Source organism: Podarcis filfolensis (genome assembly GCF_964270895.1).
Source record: "Podarcis filfolensis genome assembly, chromosome: 2".
NCBI lineage: Eukaryota > Metazoa > Chordata > Lepidosauria > Squamata > Lacertidae > Podarcis > Podarcis filfolensis.
In genome coordinates, this window is record NC_139605.1 from 119,613,401 (window position 1) to 119,632,467 (window position 19,067).

Sequence of the window (19,067 nt, forward strand, 5' to 3'; positions counted from 1 at the left end):
CTCTCCCTCTCCTTCTCCCCTCCGCGCCCAACGGCGCGCAGCCAGCGGGAGGGACCCCACAAATTTACTGGCTGTAGCTGCTGCCGCTCACGGTCGCATCACGTAAGAGGGCAGGGCTTGAAGTTAGATGCTGAATGCCTGACGTCGCTCTGCGTTCAGGCTGAGGAGGAGCGGACCCAACATGGCGCCCTCAGACACAACCTCCGTCAGTCGCAGCCAGCCTGGCCAAGGGATGCTTTTGTTGCATTTTTATCCGACGTTTCCTCTAAGGAATGGGCATGTGGGATGAGTTTTAATGGGCAGAAGAGGATATAAAGGTAAAGGGACCCCTGACCATTAGGTCCAGTCGTGGACGCCTCGGGGGTTGCTCATCTCGCCTTATTGGCCGAGGGAGCCGACGTTTGTCCGCAGACAATTTTTCCAGCTCATGTGGCCAGCATGACTAAGCCGCTTCTGGCGAACCAGAGCAACGCACGGAAACGCCGTTTACCTTCCCACCAGAGTGGTACCTATTTATCTACTTGCACTTTGACGTGTTTTCCAACTGCTAGGTGGGCAGGAGCAGGGACCGAGCAATGGGAGCTCACCCCGTTGCAGGGATTCGAACCGCCAACCTTCTGATCAACAAGCCCTAGGCTCAGTGGTTTAGACCGCAGCGCCACTCGCCTCCCTAGGAGAGGATATACTGATTGCAATTTATCCCTCCAGGCGCCCACGCTGCGCGAGTTGAACATTTTTTCAAAACGCCATAATTGGTGGCAAAATTCAAAGCATAAGAATTAGGCTGCTAAAGCTTGTTTTGAACAAGTCTAGCTATGAAATAAGCTGACCTCCCTTTCTTATTCCGGTTAATAAAGAATCAGGCAACTACTTGAGAAGTTTAAAAAGATTTACCTACATTTATGATCATGGACTGATTCACAGTACCAGTAAAATCTATCCAGACAAAATACTTATATGAAAGAGGGTATTGATGCTATAAATATGAAATTGGGAACTGCTAAATATGTGTTATGATGAAATTCAAATTGGAAGGTGTCGAGGAAGTCTTTTAGCAATGTAAATATACCATGGAATAAGAAGAAAAAATTCTTTTTTGTGTGTGTTTTTATTGTTAAGTTTTTATGTTGTGTTAAACCAATAATTTTTTTTGGGGGGGGGGAATAAATATATTTGCAGCTTCATACATGTTATACTAAAGCTGGAGCAAGCAGAGGGATACCTGCATCCAGCCTGGTCAAAGGAAGTGAGGAACAGGAAAGACTATATTGCTCTCTTTCTTCTCCAGGTGAAGAGGGGTAATGACATCACAGAGTCTCCTCTCTACCAATTGTATTTCAGTGGTCTGAGCATTGCCTATCAGCAATCCAGCTCTGTGGAATTAGCCCCTTCTCAAGCTAACTGGGACTCAAGCTAGTTGGGACGCGGGTGGCGCTGTGGGTAAAACCTCAGCGCCTAGGACTTGCCGATCGCATGGTCTACGGTTTTAATCCCCGCGGCGGGGTGCGCTCCCGTCGTTCGGTCCCAGCGCCTGCCAACCTAGCAGTTCGAAAGCACCCCCGGGTGCAAGTAGATAAATAGGGACTGCTTACCAGCGGGAAGGTAAACGGCGTTCCGTGTGCTGCGCTGGCTCGCCAGATGCAGCTTGTCACGCTGGCCACGTGACCCGGAAGTGTCTGCGGACAGCGCTGGCTCCCGGCCTATAGAGATGAGCGCACAACCCTAGAGTCTGCCAAGACTGGCCCGTACGGGCAGGGGTACCTTTACCTTTACAAGCTACCTAGCTCGAATATGCATTTGTTAGGTTTGGCTGCTAATTTCCCTCAAGTCTTTCATAGTTATCCACATGCTGGGAGTTAAGAGGACACCCACATTAGTTACCTCTGTATTATGGGACTAAAAGCCCATTTTCATATTGGGAGACTTCTGCCAGAGCACATGTCGTATCAGCGCTATCAGGCCAGAGGTGGCAACAAGAAAATGGGCTTCTTCAGTAGTGCTCCCTTATCTAAGGAATGTTTTCCCAAGAGAGGCTTTCTTGGCACTGACACTGACATCTTTTGGTGCACTAGACAAACTAATCTCTTTTCCCCCAGGCATTTATTTTTATTTGTAATTGTCTGTTTTCCTTTAGACGTGTGGTGAAAGTGTTGTTTTTAATGGTTTAAGTAACTTACGGTATTATACTAGACTTTTTATTATTTTTCATGTTATTTTGTGCATTTTACTATTATTTGTTTAAGTCACTTAGAGATGTTTGCCTAAAGCAGGGGTGGCCAACTCCCAAAAGACTGCAATCTACTCACGGAATTAAAGACTGGCAGTGATCAGATCAAAGTTGTTGAGCATTTTTTAGGAAGGTAAGCCCGTTTTTTAGGAGTACAGGTCAAACTTGTTGAGCTTTTTTTAGGCGGTACAGGGCAAAATGGGCTTTTTTTTTAGAGGAGCCAAACTTGTGGAGCTTCTTCGGGGGGAGCCAGTGATCTACCACAGACGCCCAGTGATCTACCAGGAGACCGCGATCTACCTGTTGGACGTGCCTGGCCTAAAGCAACAAATATGCATAATAATAGTTCAGTCTCTGGCAGTATAGGCAGGCTTCTACCACTATAGGATTGCATCCTAGCAGAATTGTTATTGAATTGGCAGTCCATACTATCATGGCATTTCATGCAACTTTCAGTATACAGTGGTACCTCAGGTTAAGAACTTAATTTGTTCCAGAGGTCCATTCTTAACCTGAAACTGTTCTTAACCTGAAGCCCCACTTTAGCTAATGGGGTCTCCTGCCGCCGCCGAAGGACGATTTCTGTTCTCATCCTGAAGCAAAGTTCTTAACCTGAGGTACTATTTCTGGGTTAGCGGAATCTGTAACCTGAAGCGTCTGTAACCTGAGGTACCACTGTACCTATATCATTATTTACATTTAAGCATGTTCTGAAGCAAACTTCCTTACATTTTTTAGAACACACACACACACACACACACAAAAACAGGATGAGGAACTAGAGCTACATGTTTCAATTCTACAGGGGTCAGAGGGAGAAAACTAAGCACAATTAAGGTTCGTGGAAATCTAAGCTTTCATTAATAAAATATAGGTTCTAGCCGTTATGGCTGCAGACGTATGTTGTGCTTGAAAATGCATGGGCTATACCTGCTGAAAACATATACTGTAAGCCAATGGTTGCGGGGTGCAGCGTCAGTGCCCCGCAGAGTTCATTGCCCAGCCCAGCAGAACCAGAATTTTGCAGTGAGAAATAACAGAAGGTTGCTCAAAAATTTCCTTTGTGTAGAATTTAGATTGCCTAGGAATGGAGTTTTACGGTAATTTATTTTCTTTTAGGTTTAATTCAAGAGTAGGAATTTTGCCCCCCCCCCCATATGCTGTTGAACTATTGAGTCCCATCATCCCTAACCACTCACCATGATGGCTAGAGTGGATTGGATTTGGAACCTAGCAACATCTGGAGAGCCACAAGTTCCTCTTCACTGATCTAAATACAGTGGTACCTCGGGTTACATACGCTTCAGGTTACATATGCTTCAGGTTACAGACTCCGCTAACCCAGAAATATTGCTTCAGGTTAAGAACTTTGCTTCAGGATGAGAACAGAAACTGTGCTCCGGCGGCGCAGCAGCAGCAGGACGCCCCATTACCTAAAGCGGTGCTTCAGGTTAAGAACAGTTTCAGGTTAAGTACGGACCTCCGGAACGAATTAAGCACTTAACCTGAGGTACCACTGTATATGCAAGTCCTAGCAATAACTCAGTTGGAAACAAGTACCAACTATTTACTTTAAGTTGCTTCCTCCTAATATATAACCGAGGTGACCAAGAAAAAACTATTTAGTACTTTTGTTTTGATTTGCATAGCTTATTTCTGAAATGTTCATTACATATTTGTGAATCAATAAAGCAGTGAATGCATTGAGTATAAGGGATGTATAATATACAAGTGATGGGCTATTGAACATTTAGTTTCAAACTCCCCAAGTGCTAAGGAAATACTAGTGCATACCTGTGCCACCAAGCTGCCCGAGGCAAGAATATTCTGTTAGAACATCCAGTTCAAAGATGTAGTGAGCATTAATCAGGTAGGCATCACTCCAGTGCAACTGTCACTCATTTAAATGAGGCTCACATAGGAACCTTCAGCAAGCCCCACAAACATAACACAGGTTGTGCAGAAGCAAGAGTTAATCAATAGCAGTTGACAATTGATTACCTGAAAAAAATCTAGTCGTACCTTGGTTCTCGAACGTAATCCATTCTGGAAGTCCGTTCAACATCCGAAAACGTTTGAAAACCAAGGCGCAGCTTCTGATTGGCTGCAGGAGCTTCCTGCACTCAATCGGAAGCCGCATCGGACGTTCGGCTTCAAAAAAACGTTTGAAAACCGGAACACTTACTTCTGGGTTTGCAGTGTTTGGGAGCCAAAACGTACAAGTACCAAGGCATTCGAGAACCAAGGTCCGACTGTATTTCTTTTGAGATATTAAAAAAAACTATTGCAAATGGCAGACTCTGGCTTTTCCCCATGCCCAGCAACATCCTTTTTATTTAATGTGCAGCTTGAAGATGAGTTCCAATGATCTTACAAGGTGGCTTACTACCGTATTTTTCGCCCTATAGGACGCACTTTCCCCCCTCCAAAAATAAGACACAAGAGTTACCCACCCTGGAAGAGTGGCAGATGAAGGTGATGGATTATATGGAATTGGCGGAAATGACTGGCAGAATCCGAGACCTGGGAGAAGAGTTGGTGGAAGAAGACTGGAAGAAATTTAAAGACTATCTGCAGAAACACTGTAAAATTAATGAATGTTAAAATGATGTTGGATTGAAAATAAGTGGCATTAGCAACAAAGTTAATAAGAATATGCAAAAATGAATTGATAATGGATGAAAATATAGAGTTATAATATGTTAAGATATAGAGTTAAGATAAACGAAAGAGGGTAAGGATTTGCTGATTTGATTATTTAAATAGGAATACAAAAAGGGGAGGTGTGAGGAGGCCAAGGAAACAAGCTAATGAGTTTAAAGTTACAAAAAATGGATTTGTTTTTAATTCTTTTTTATCTATTTGTTTTTTGTATTTCGTATTTTTATTCTTTTTTCTTTTTTATGTATTTTTGTATGTTCTCTTTTTTGTATCTTTTTCTTTCTATATGACTTTTTTCTATTTTGTAAACTTATGTTTTTGTAAAATTTCAATAAATATCTTTAAAAATAAAAATAAAAAAAATAAAGGGGAAATGTGTGTGCATCCTATGGGGCGAATACAGGCTTCAGGAAGCTCTGCGCAACTCTCGGGAGCCCGGCGCGAAGCCACGACGGGCTCCCGAGGGTTGCGCAGAGCTGCCTGCACTCCTGGGCTCGGCGCAGCTCCGCGCAAACCTCCCGGGCGCGCAGCCAGAGCAATGCCGAAGCTGCACGCAGCTTCGGCATCGCTCTGGGACCTGTTCTGGGGGCTGGGGTCGGGGGAAGCTCGGGCTTTCCCCGCCCCCCGCCTGGGGGGGGGGGAATAATTTTTTTCCCTTTATTCCCCCCCCCCCCCCAAATCTTGGTGCGTCCTATGGGCCGGAGCGTCCAATAGGGCGAAAAATACGGTACTTTGTGAAAAGTGATATTGTGCTACTGCTACTGCTTAGGGGGGGAAATAATTTGCCCAGCATTGCCACTTCCCTCTGTCTGCCCCACTCCCCACACTGCTGTAAGCAGAAAACTGGTGAAGTGAAAAGCAGTTTAAAGATAGGTAAAATCCCAGTGTAAAAAATTAGAGCCACAAGGCAGAGGAGGAAGGATAACAATGAGTCCTGGATCCAGAACTATTATATGATACAAGGTTCTTTCCCCAATGCTTCTGTACAGACTTTCTTTGCTGTATATAAATATTGGGATGTGACCAAGGCAGTTTGCAACTGTTGAAATATAGAACAGACAAATTGCGGAGACAGTACATTTATTGAAACTTAGAATAGTAATAATATGAGCTGGGAATTAGAAAGTTTCTGAAAGATTATGTGAAACCAGACCAAAGTTTGTGACCATCAACAGCTGAGACACCATTGCTTTAAAAATTAAGAGGTGGTGGGAAAATAGTTATTGTTCCAAATTAAGAGAAAACACTTCAATAAAAACCAAACAGATACCCACAGATGAGTGTCTTTTGTTGTTTTAAACATGATACACTCTATCTAACCAGCAGCAATTAAACTTTTCTCACATGAGACTGCAGACCTAGGCCATTGCTAGCCTTGTTTGTTCACAACTTTTAGTTGCTATTAACACACTGGAATAGATACCTATTGATATGTATTAGTCAAAGCATTCCATTCCAGCTAAGAAAACCACAATGCTTTACACCACACAATCCTCCAGATTTTAATTTGGAAGTTTCTTCAGAGCAGTGGGAATGCCCTGAAATACTTTGCTGAACTAAGAAATGTATACTCAAAGGACAGCAAAGCTGGGATTTATGAGTACCAACCAAGTTGTTCAGTCCAATTGTTATGATGCGACAAACCAAGGCTGAATCCTGTCAAATGAACAAGCACTCAGATGTCATCTACAGAAACACTAAATATATGGCCACTTTTAAAAAGAATAACCCCATTTAACTTTAACACAGTACTGGAGAATCAGGTCAGAATGTTATGCCTTTTGCTATACAACCTTAGGCTGGAATATGTCTCTGAATCAACTTACACAGGGTCAATTCCCACATTTTCCCGTAGATCTCAAAGTCAGGACACAGTAAACCTGGCCATAGGTTTATATTGTCGGCGGACATCATTAAATGAGGAGACAAGCAAGTTCCCATTTATTCATCTAGGTTTTACCAGCTCTTTTCACTCCTCTGTTCTCCAATCCAAATATGCCTGATTCCACTCACTGCTGTCTTTACAAATACTTTGAAAAGCCTTTTCTGCTTCTAGCAAATATGAAAATCTCGTATCCCATAATGCAGTTTAAGTACAATTTAAAGCATCCCAGAATCACGATTACTGTTCTAACATTCACATTGACTTTCTGCCTCCCTTCCCACTCCTCTTCCCAAACTAACCCCCACTTCCAGATAAGTTGCTGCAAAGACCCTCTTTTTTGAAGGCACCCTCAGAGTTCCTGCAGGAAGACACAGTCCTGACCACCTTTATAACGCAGTCCCATCAAAATTATTTTCAATGCCTTATGCTAGGTGGGACACACAGTAGCAGGGCACCCAAATGGAAGCAATGTGGTCAAGGCAGGAAGTGAAAGGTTAAGGAAGACACGTTCCCACATCCTTCCCGCTCAGCAGGAAGGGCTGGACAAAGCCAGAAACTAAAACACACAATTTGCTGTTTCCAAAGTTTCTTGGAAATACGGGTCTGCCATCTGTCTCCACGCTCACTGGTAAGCAACCAAAAGCAGCAGTAGGGAGAAATTGAGGGAGGGAACTCCACGCCCTACCCAACCATTAGGCTTCTAGTTAATGTTCATGCCTTCCTCAAGAGAGTTTTCATGCCTTTTCATCCTATCAAACCTTCACTGCCTTCCATTCAGAGGGAAGCAACTTCCACCAGGACAAGTAACACTTAAGGAGCGCACAGAGCCCATGAGCCCTGCCTTCATTTCAGTTTCTGCTGTAATCCCCTTCCTTTGTCCACCTTAGAAAAATAAAATCAACACTAAGAACATATATAACTTATTTTTAAATTATTTTAAATGTCTTTTAGGAGAAAGACTGCAACAATTTTAAATAGCCCTATGCCATCTCCTGTTGGTTCACGACCTTCAAATCAGTCTGACAGGAAACATATCCCCATTTCTTTCCAGTAGGACTGGAGGGGAGGGGAAGCACATGGAGAAAGATGGGCGCATCTTTTCACAGCTTCAAGGGCTCCACATTCTCATACCAATAATAAAAATGTTTTAAAAAGGGGTTCGGGCATTCACACAAGGCAGTGGAGATCACTACGAGCAACATGCCCTCAGCAGACGGCAGCCCAACCTCAGTAGTTAAAAACGGGAATCACTTGGGGAGAGGCGGCAGGGGAGGGGGAGGTTCTGAAGGTAGAGGGGGCGGCCGTGGTTTATCCACACTCGCAGCAGCCCTGGGGTTCAAGTACTCGCCATATGAATGTACAAAGTCAAAGGTGGGAGGCTGGGTGGGTTGCATGCCCTGTGCGCTGAGCAAGGAGTGCAGCATGTTCACTGTATCCTGGTAATCAATGGCCTGGTTCATGTTATGCCCGTTGGCCCCGGCAGTGCTCTTGTCCAGTTTCCCAGGAGCCCCTCTGGTTTTGCTGCCCTGGACAAAAGGGAGACCAGCTGCATCCAAGCTGTGCCCAGGGTGCTGGGGAAAGGGAAACGGCATGGAGGCCCCTTTTGAATTCTTGCTGATTTTCGGCTGATGTTCATGTGCTGCAGCTGAGGCCTCCTCAGAAAGTGGTCTCTTGCGGAAGGAACAAATTGGGACAAAACCTTTATGGGATGCAATGCCACTTTGGTTACCATGCTTGGAGTCCACTGGCCGCTTGGTGCTGGCAACAGGTTGTGCATGTGAATGTTTGTGAGAATGGTGGTTGTGGTGGTGGTTGGAAGAATGGACCTTATGTTTTTCCTTGTGCTCTCCTCGGCTCTTGCCGCTACTTTCATCAGAAGAGCCTGGCCGTTCTGACAGAGTCGGCACCTTGATGCGCATTTTTATTTCCTCCGGTTTGGAGGAAGAGACAGCAGGTTTGTCCCCTGGTGCAGTCAGCCGAACTTTGAGGGCAGATGAGGTCTTATCAGGCTTTTCAGTGGGGAGCCGTTCAGAACCATCAGAGCTGCCACCCAATGGGATTTTCAGAATGATGGGAGATGGGTTATTCTCTTGCTGCTGCACATCCCGTTCCCGCTGCTGTTGCACAAGCAGGTTCTGAGCAGCATAGGCATATTGAGAACGTACATTTGCCTCCATGTTTTCCAGCTCACGTTTCTGTGCAGCTAGTTCTTCAGCATGTTTGGCACGATACTCCTTTAATGATACTTTTGCCAGTGGTGCACTTTTAATGCTCTGCTTAGAGAAGGGGCCGCTACTGTTATCGAGATGTGGATGATCTGTGCTGGAAGACATTTCACTGGCCCTGTGGCTGACCTCCAATTTATGTGACGGGTGTTGAGCCATCCAGCTGTCTGCTGACATCACATCTGTGCCAAGGTCCCCTGGAGAGTCGCCTGCTGCACCTGAAAGCGAAGCAAGGCCTCCAGCTGTCGAGGAAGTAGACATGCTCATCAGACCTGCAATGGTTGTGTCAGAGGAGCTTCTGGAGATCATGCTGAGAATGGTCTGTTCTGAGAGGCAATCATCATCACCTTGATCATCAGTCTTTGATTTCCTAGCTGCCTGGCAGGCCTAGGGGAAAAAACAAAAGCAGTACCAACTTTAGAATGCCAGATCTCTCTCCTGGACAGAGGAAGGAAGGAAGGAAGGAAGGAAGGAAGGAAGGAAGGAAGGAAGGAAGGAAGGAAGGAGCTGCCCTGTTTTGTTGCAACTGTCCTGTTATGCCATTTCCATAAACATTTTTTTCATTCACAAATTGTCTTGCAAGAAAATAGAATACATCGCATTTCAACAGCATACAACATTTGATCCTGCCACTTTAGAAAATTCTATTATGGGAGAAGGCAGACAGCTTCCTGTCTGATGAAACCTTTGGATAATTCAAATAAATAAAGAAGGGTTTATGTAGAGAAGCATACACCTCTTGAATATTCATCGCCTCACAGCCAGAAGATGTTTATTATACATATATTTCTGCATTACTTATCAAACCTAAGAGCACACACAACTTTGCCAAGCCATGCTCAGAGTGTGCAGAGGACCTTACCCGCCAATTCCTGATTCGTTTCAGCCGGTTAGGAGTTTTCTCAAGGATCTGCAGGAATTCATGAGTAAGTTCTGCAAGATAAACACAAGAACACCAAGTAGTTAGAGGCGTGGAATTTACAAGCCAGAACCCAAAGGGTGCTTTAACTTCTGCCCTTGCCAGCAACAGATGGAGCAGTCCTGGGACTAATAATACTGGCTCAAGTTATCAAATTAATCCCACTTAATTTTTTATTGCCATGCTGGAAACCTTGGTGAGAATGTCCCTTAGAAGTAAGATATCAAGGTAATAAAATACCTCATTGTGCATGGGAACGTATTTGACCTTGCTCCAAACTTACCATCCAAGAGTTCCAGAGTTACAGTGCCATCAACGTACTCCCACCAGTGCTTCCCGTCCATGGAGACTGGGATCTCCCAGTTGGACCACTTACAGGCCAAGTGGATGCAGACGCAGGCCACAACGGGAGGGGTGTACTGCAGGCTGAAGGTGGTTAGGTGAAGGCTGACATCACCAGCAGGGAGAGAGAAACAGAAAGCTGTAAGCTCCCAAGCCTGAACGGCAGCAGCACACACAACCGCCCGCTGGACAGACACTGCAAGAAGTGAGCATCCCTCAGCTTTAAAAGCCTTAATTATCCTGCATGGTCAAGCAGGCCCTGCTTAAAACAACACTGTTTCAGCCTTCTTCCACGAGGTTTTCCAGGAGCTCCCGTCAGCCTGGAGCTCCAGGACCCCCATACGGCCAACAGGGCGGGCAAAGGGAAAATGCTGCATTTGAAGTTACTATTTTGGGGTTCCACAGGGCTGGATTATCCAATAGCACCAGAGAACAATCTCAAGAGATTTGGGCTACTTGGCTCTTTTTCAAAGGAATTTTATTCACCAGGCCAAAAAGTGCCAGAAACCTCCAGATACGACAATCTGATCAGTGATGGCAGTAGATTTTTGCATCAGATCCAAAAGCCAACAGTCAAGCAGTTGTGCCTTAGACAAACTGTAGTTCCCTTTAAGCTTTGGCCAATTCCACAGAGCATCAAATCGTCTTGCATGACAACAACCTAATAGGAATGGGCCCCAGAAGCCTGATAACAAAGAGATGCTGGCAAGATACTACTTTACTTATGGTACATTTCTATCTCAACAAACTGGAGACACACTACAGGGCAAGGCATTGATTTGTAAATGGTGTCTGCTGGGACAAAAGTGGTCCTTGGGAGATGTGCCAGCTGCTCTTTCCCTCCCCTACACCAGGAAGAAGCAACGACTGTGGTGATGGGACTTGCAAGCAGCATTTTGAGAAGGATGAGGCCTCAAGCCCATTCCATCCCCCTCCTTCTAAATAAATTAATCTCCAGCGGAATTAGTACTCTTTGCATATTACACATCAGCTGACTATATACTCTGCAACAAGGTAACCCACATAAGCAAATCTACACGTATGTTATTTTGCACTTTTAAAATTCAGTTCCTACAAGTCAATGAGAAAGAAGCAAGAAATTAGAAAGAGAACTCAAACCCCATTAATTGGTCACAGGAAGGCCTATGTATCTACTCTCTGGCTTCTGAAATTTCACAAGGCACAACATATGTCACCAAGTTTCTATACGCCCTACTTTTAAAAAAGAATAGTAAAATCCTCAGGATGCTGACTGCTGTATTAGACACAAAATTCCCTACTTCAGTCCTCCATGAAGTACAAAGCTGAAACATTTAAACAGCTGCATATACCAGGCCACATCTGAATTCAGAGAAAACTAGTTTGTATGAGTGTCTGAAACACTGTCAAGAAGAGCACTAAACTGAGCAATGGTTATCAGAACAAAATCTAAACATGAAATATAAAATCTATAGAATGGCAGCCTTTGCACACAATATAGTTCCAAAAAGTGATTTCAACTGTGTTGCAGGGTTCAAATACTGAAAAGGCATCTCTCTTCTGGAGAATTCTAGATTGAAAAAAGCCAGCTCAAGCCAACAATTTAGCGTCTTCCAAAAGAAAATCTAATACTTTTCATCTCAGATGAATGCTGCTAAGTGTTCACTGACTTGTAGATGGAAAGATCCAGTCTGATCCACACTTAGTAGCAAAGCAATTTTAGCCTGGAATTATAAATAGCCAGCCACCTATGGCAAGCAAGAATTGTTTCAGGGTAACCAAGCAGGAAAATCCTAATAAAAGCTGTTTATTTTTTTGTTTAGGCCACAACATAGGCTAGTACATGAGCTAGTAGCATTGTCAACTTATTTTCTAGGAGATTTCTTCAGAACAGAACCTTAATTTATTCTAGGGTAAGACATGTACTGCCCTGATATTCAAATGCGCAATAAAGCATTTCTTCTGTAAGTTTAGAAGGATGTTCTTCTACAATTGTCAAGAACTACATTCCCAAATAAAAAAGCTAATAACAGTAAGCCTTCAACATGTACCTGTTGGTAGCCATGAAGTAGGACGTCTGTGCCAGATCCTTGCTGGCTGAAAGAAAAAAGGAAAACCACGTGTTAGTGCTGCAAAGCACCTCTTTAATATACAACAATATGTTTCTATTGGGAAATAGCTCAGCATATTTACTTTGATTATATATATATACTCATCAGCTGTAAATGCCTACTTTAATACTGCCATACTCTGAAAGTTTGTATCCAACTCATTACCACCATATTAAGCCAGGGTAAGGGGTGAATATTTAGTATAGCAACACCCTCTGTTTATTTTACTTGTTCCTTTGACCAAGAAACAATTTGTCGGCTAAGAAACGCAACCACTTCTGTGTGAAAGTGTCATAAGTGCTGTGCCAGAATCACAGCAGTGTTGAATCACTGCTTACCTCGCACTAGCTGTGTGCATTTCACCACATGAGTGTGAGGATGATCTATGGTGATCTCAAACCCTGGAAGAAAAACAGGTGACAGTTAGGTCATGGATATAACATACTTGTGCTTCTACATACCACAAATGCCCCTGGATCCTGGGAGGCAAGTAGATTGCTCATTCTTCCCCATTAAAGCTCATGCTGTGTGTTCAGTTGCAAGCAAGAAGAAAGCACAATATCTTCCTAGGTTCAAATGAATCTGTTATCCAGCACAAGAAAATGACAGAAACGTCTAGCTTCTAAGGCAACCATATTCTCTGCTGCAAATATACTAAAATACAACTGAACATTCTAAATCAGAAAACTAACCTGTATTAAAACAACAGGAAAAGAAAATTCTACAATCTACTGGAAGAGAGCTTTTCCTCTCACTCCAAACACCAACAAGCAATGTTTTCCTCTTAAGCAACAGATGCTCACTGAGTATAAACCTAGTTTTCAAATGTTTTCTTTTAAGGGGAAATGTTTGGCCCAGCTATGGACTGGTCTGAGAAGTCCCAGTGGGCAATGGCTCAGGAAAGACAATAAAAAAAAATATTTGAAGCCTTGCCTTCTGCCAGACAGTAACTACTACCAGCAACAATTAAGTTAATCAAGTTCTTCCTCTGCGATGTTCTTTGATGAAAGTGTTACTGGAATAATTTTGTTGTGTCCCTTGCAGCCAGGGGTAACTTCTTTGTACATTGGGGACTAAAATTTATATACCACTTGATTGTAAGAAAACCTCTGAGGTGTTTTCAAAAAAGTGTTTGAAATATCTGCATATAACAAGCAAGATTGGGCATCATATCATTCATCTAATTACAGTGAGAGATAGTATCTGTAAGCCAAGAGGTTACCAAAGGCATAGAAATAATATTGTTTCAGCTATCAAAAAAACCTGTTTGAATTAGTTACAAAGTAGCAAAAGCTCAACATCAACAATTCATGTCAGTTTGTCTGGGTATCCAGTTCCCACCCTGCATGACCAAGCTAATCATACAATTGGAACAATAGGCTGTCATGTTGCTAAGCCTTCAATCCAGAGTACACTGCATGGAACCTGAACAATATAAATCCTGTTGAAAAAGAACCCAAACCAATTTTTGCATTCATATTGGTTTACAAGAATGTCAATAAATTCACCCTAAACAAAACATATCAAACAAGTCATAAATTGTGAGGTTTGTCGCCTGGACTGATGCTCTCCCACACTGGCCAGCTGTGCCTCTGCCCTCCAGCTGTGAAGAAGACTGGGATTAGACTCTCCACTCTGCGGAACTTTCCTGGGTCTGAGATTCATGAAGCAGCCCGTCCGCTTGGAAAAACTTACCCAGGGTCTGCAGTATTATGCTCTCTAGAATGACCAGGTCTTGGGCTTGTTGCAGGTAAGCCTGGGGTTGAGAGGACAGGCAGGTTACTTGTGATGAGGCACTCTGTATCAAGCCTGCATATTTCTAACACTCTCTTGGGGAGGCAAAAAAATATCAAGGGGGAATCTTTATCATAGTCAATGCTGGAGAGAATTGGCACAAGCATCCCATTCCCAGGAAAAAAATGTTAAGTGCCCAATAGACACAATGCTTGCTCAAGAGGCTGCTCTTGATTCCATAATGGCTTCAACTGCCATGAAGTTATCAGTGTGTGTTAAAAATTTGCCCTTTCCTTCAATTTGGCTTCAGAATAAAGCTTCCCCCTTGTTGGCAAGGTTAGATGTGCTGGTCCTGTCAGGAAGGGCTGTGGTGAGATGTAAAACAATATGCTTAACAATCCTCCTGTTTGAATGGCAGTGACAGGAATGAATTTCAAACAACGTTTTCTGTGTCACCATAAGAGGGTGATCCTGGCAGGCAATATCCACCCATTAATACAAACAGTGCTACACATCTGGCTTTAATTCACAACACTCTAGCAGGAACACACAGGACAGACAAGCTATTTGGCTTACAAAATCCCAGAGCTTTCTGTACTATGCACCAGCAATATTCAAGAACTAATTACTATTGTTCAGATAATATTCCAACAAAGCTGTAGCACTCTAGATCCAATGAAGCACAGGGGACTTGCACTGCCAGGATTCGTCCTTTCCCCTCCCTCACTTGTTGAGCACTGTATATGTTTCACAGGTATTCAGTTACTTACCTCACTCCTCGTATCTGGAAGCGCCTCTTGAGGATGCAGACAGGCATGAGCGACCTTGATGACATGCTCCAGTTTTCGCGGTTGCTCCTCCACCTTGGCTGCCAGGAAAAGGGCAGCTGGTGCTACAGACTTTACAGAGAAAATAAATTTAAATGCAACATCCTCTTTCAAATGGCAGCAAACCTCCTTGGTCTCAAAAAGTCCAGAGAAAGTATCTTAACAACAACTTAGAATTGGTAGTTCTACTATTTGACTAAATGTCCATGAGCTGAATTGTATATACAAACATTAAAAGATTCATTTGGCAAGGCATCATAACCTGCAGAACATACTGGATTGTATAAAACCCATGTTTTATATGAAAGCTATTAAACAGTAGACAACCAGTGCTAATTTGGGATATAACTACCTGGGTTTTCACACTGCACAAATTATGCACAGTAGAAGCTATAATTTAATGCAGGGGATGGTTTCTGGGAATTATAGGCTTATTCTTTTCCTTAAAAACATTATGACTCCAGGTCTTATCATCACAGGAAAACTAAGTTACAAAAATGAAAAACTTCTACAAGGAACTGTGGGTGCAAGTTTTCAAGTTTTCCTGGGGCATTCTACTGCTGATCCTGAAGTGAAGACCACTGCTAAGCTGATGATCAATTTAGGAGCTACCTTGATCACCATAGGGTCCAAAACTTGATACAGATCTATTGAAACAGAAACCTAGGTTAAAACCATCCAGTTTTATATGGAATGTGTGCCCTGTTAGTTACAGCATCCAAGTTTTAAAATGTGTTGCCTCAGGAAGTTTACCTTCCTCTCTTCTTCAGCAAAAAATGGGCATCAGCAAAATGGTATTGTTCCTATAAGCATTTGACCTAGGTGATGCCTCTAAGTTCATTCATGGATTTGCTATTGCTGTTGCCACTACATTTCACTCTTCTATTATCTTATTGTTTAACTATTAGTGTGAACTAGTGAACACAAAATGAATCTGTTCATGTTTTGTTCTTCTTTATGTATAATTGCTAGCGACCTTAAATGTATTTTTAGATCAGAAAAATGAGATCAAATGTTTAATAGAGATTATCCTTGCTCTCATACCCTCTTCATAATAAATTATTTGGAATTAATTTCTGAAAAATGTGACATAGAATAAAACCTTTAAAGATTTCCACCACAATACTCAGCACACACCCTTTCTCTTAATCTGCGTGGGATAAGGGAGAATATGAAACATATCTATGTACAATTCTAACTAAGAAAAAGTACTAATACAAGTGATACAAATGTATTTTCAATCTTTGCTGGAAGGCACCCAGAGTGGCTGGAGAAACCCTGTCAGATGGATAGGGAAATAAATAAATAAATAAATAATACTTACATTTCGATGAAATTGAGTAAAAGATTGAACCATGTAGAACCGATGCATGTAGACAATAGCCGTGTTGATAGTCAGTTGGGAACTAGTATCTTGTGGTTAAGGAAAAAGCAGACAAAGGCTTTCCAAGCATATTTTAAAAGGGTTATCTGCAAACTGTAGGTTTTAAAGGACTGCACTGCCCCATGTATTCCAATCTTCACAACACACACTGATGTGAATCAGTGTTTTTGAGGTAACGTACATCACACATTAGCAAATCCCAGATGTCTCCAAAATGATTAGAACACTTATCCTTCAGATGCAGGCTTACACAGGAAGTTCAACACCAATAAATGCTAAAACAATATTGGGCTGCAATGCTCTGCATTCTTACCAAGAGTAAGCACCAATGGGACTTCCAAATAAACGTGCATGGAATCACACTAAGTGCCATATGACCTTTAAGTAAACTCACTATACTAAGGCTACAGTCATAATAGCACTTACCTAGGAATAAGCCCCACTACATACAAAAGGATTCATTTCCTAGTAGACCTGGCTAGGATTGTACTGACAGTAAAGAGACCCTCTCTCTGAACACACATCTAAACACACATACACAAACGTTAATTTTCCAGGCTAAATCACATCTTTAAAATCAGAACCAAGCTTTAAAGCATTGCTAACGGCTCACCAACATTTACTCCTCCATAATCAAGAAACCTAATACAGGAAACACTGACGGGACTTTGGCTGCATTTTGAAAAAATACACCGCCATAAGCGTAACCAGCATTAACCTGCGCAAAGGAGAAATGTCCGTACAGGAACCAAGACTGGCCTCTTTTCCCACCAGCAAATAACCCTCTTAAAACTTAGCTCAAATCTTAAGATTCGCAATCCCAAGCCAAGCCGGCCTGCTAACAAATGAGTGCGCCTTCCAAGTTGTTGCTCAATAACGGCTTCCTCTCTCGGGCCTTGCAGCTCGATCCAGGCTTCAGGGCCTAGTCTCCTCTCCCCGACCCCACCTAGTTCCACCCCAGCCTTCTCCGCGTCGCGGAGTCGACCCTCCGCGGCCAACCGTAAACGCGTCCGAACTCCCACCCGCTACCGGGCCATCTTTGTAGGACGCGGCCTAATAACGTGCCCCGTTCTAAGCCGGCCGCGAACCACCGCGAGGCCCCAGGCTTGGTCTCTCGCCTCAGAGGCTTCAGCTCCGGCGAGGCCTAGTTCGCCCAGCGGCCCAAGCGCGCTTCCCGCACCCTGCTCAACCCAGCCCGGCTCGAGCTGCCGCGGCCTAGTCCCTCAATGGATACACAGTCAGGCGCTGGCCCATATCCTGAAGCAGGTTGGCTGCCTGCTGCCGGTACGACAGCTCCTTGTCTGGGTCGAGCCCCGCGCGCCGGGAAGGGCTGCGCGCCAGCTGCTCTCGGCTGAAATACCAGCGCCCTCCGCCGCCTCCTGCTGCAGCCGCCGCGCCACACACCGCCATGATGGCCGCCGTCGCCGTCGACAACCACGCATGCGTCTGGAGACGCACGCACCGCGCACCGGCCTACGCTTGCGTGACCTCGCCCCAGAGTGTGCGTGCGTGCGTGCGTACTTCCGTTTCCTCTCCCGCTGGGAGAAAGAAAGGAAGAGGATGTGCGTGCCGAACTTCCGGTATTGGCTTGCGTAGGGGTGGGGGCGGGGCGTTGCGTTGACAGTTACGTTTCAGATGCGTCGGTCGACGCCTCCCATCTCTATGGCGATCGTCATAGAGGCAAAAATGGTAGAGTGACACGCAAAGAAGAGGGACTTACATGAGCCTTTTTTTTGGTTCGTTTTAATCTATGCCAGTGTGGTTTTAACCTTCTGCACGTCTTAAATTACGCTTGTAAATTTTTAAGCGATGGTTTCACGCTTCCGCTTCGAGGTCCCCCCTTCCCCCGCTACAACCAAGCGGTGTATATATGCAGCTTGGCAGCTGCGTGCCAGGAGGCAAATGGACCCTCCCTCCCTGGCTGGTAGTGAGTGGGGAGGAGGAGAAATGTGGGAGAGCTGGGCTAGGAGCAGGCAGAAGCCAGAGAATGAGAACTGATATGTACTGAAGTTCTCACCCTGGGCTAGCAGGGGGATACTGTAGATAGTTTTCACTCAGGTCCGCATATGCAAATAAGGAATTGAAAGTGACGTTCAGTGATTGGATATGTACAGAGTTTGGATTTGAAGAGTTTGGATTTGATATCCCGCTTTATCACTCCCCTTCAGGAGTCTCAAAGCGGCTAACAATCTCCTTTTCCCTTCCTCCCCCACAACAAACACTCTGTGAGGTGAGTGAGGCTGAGAGACTTCAGAGAAGTGTGACTGGCCCAAGGTCACTCAGCATCTGCATGTGGAGGAGCAGGGAAGCGAACCCGGTTCACCTGATTACGAGTCTATCACTCTTAACCACTACACCACACTGTCTCGTTGTTACTGTTGCTTTGTAGTTGAGCTCTATATAAGCAGGTTGGCTGACCACTTCAGCCCAGTTCTGTTCTGGCCTGTGAATAAACAAGAGCTGTTGGAAGAATCGCTGTGTCGTCTGATACGTTCACCCACAATTTAACAAGAACCATGCTTGATTTCTGCTTGAATCCAAGGCTGTGGCTATGGGAGAAGATCCTCTTGGGTGTTAATGCTGTGAGCCCCTCCAACGTAGGCTCCGGTTGTAAATAAGACCTATATCCTAAAGACCTCACAGTCTCTGCTGCCCCTCATCCCAAGGACATCAAACCCTAGGTAAGTGCCTGGAAGCCCTGGAATCTGGCACCAATTGGGGTAGTGCGCAACAATATTAATGTTGCTGCTGAAGGAATTACACCGGCTGCCAG

The 19,067-nt window shown here is 44.1% G+C and overlaps 1 protein-coding gene across 2 annotated transcripts; it reads right to left on the reverse strand.

The window, feature by feature from the left end:
* Nucleotides 1-5,951: 5,951 nt before the first annotated feature.
* On the reverse strand, nucleotides 5,952-17,809 carry CCNT1 (cyclin T1). Of its 2 annotated transcripts, XM_083599628.1 has the most exons (9): nucleotides 17,529-17,809; nucleotides 16,235-16,316; nucleotides 14,854-14,982; nucleotides 14,045-14,105; nucleotides 12,688-12,750; nucleotides 12,290-12,335; nucleotides 10,201-10,364; nucleotides 9,861-9,931; nucleotides 5,952-9,385 (listed from the first exon to the last, which is right to left on the reverse strand). In XM_083599628.1, the coding sequence occupies exons 1-9, from the start codon at nucleotides 17,702-17,704 to the stop codon at nucleotides 8,021-8,023; spliced, it is 2,157 nt and encodes a 718-aa protein (XP_083455754.1). In that variant the 5' UTR covers nucleotides 17,705-17,809; the 3' UTR covers nucleotides 5,952-8,020. The 2 variants fall into 2 exon arrangements, 1 of the variants encoding a protein (XP_083455754.1); XR_014544686.1 differs by lacking the exon at nucleotides 10,201-10,364 and having other exon boundaries at nucleotides 17,529-17,741.
* Between the last annotated feature and the right edge of the window lie 1,258 nt (nucleotides 17,810-19,067).

What these genes read in the sequence shown, in the direction of transcription:
- CCNT1 (XM_083599628.1), bottom strand. Translation starts at nt 17,704, where the DNA reads ATGGCGGTGTGTGGCGCGGCGGCTGCAGCAGGAGGCGGCGGAGGGCGC. An exon ending in TACTTCATGGCTACCAACAG is followed by an intron (nt 10,365 to 12,289) that starts GTACATGTTGAA and finishes TGGTGATGTCAG; the next exon opens with CCTTCACCTAACCACCTTCA. An exon ending in AACGAATCAGGAATTGGCGG is followed by an intron (nt 9,386 to 9,860) that starts GTAAGGTCCTCT and finishes TTTTTCCCCTAG; the next exon opens with GCCTGCCAGGCAGCTAGGAA.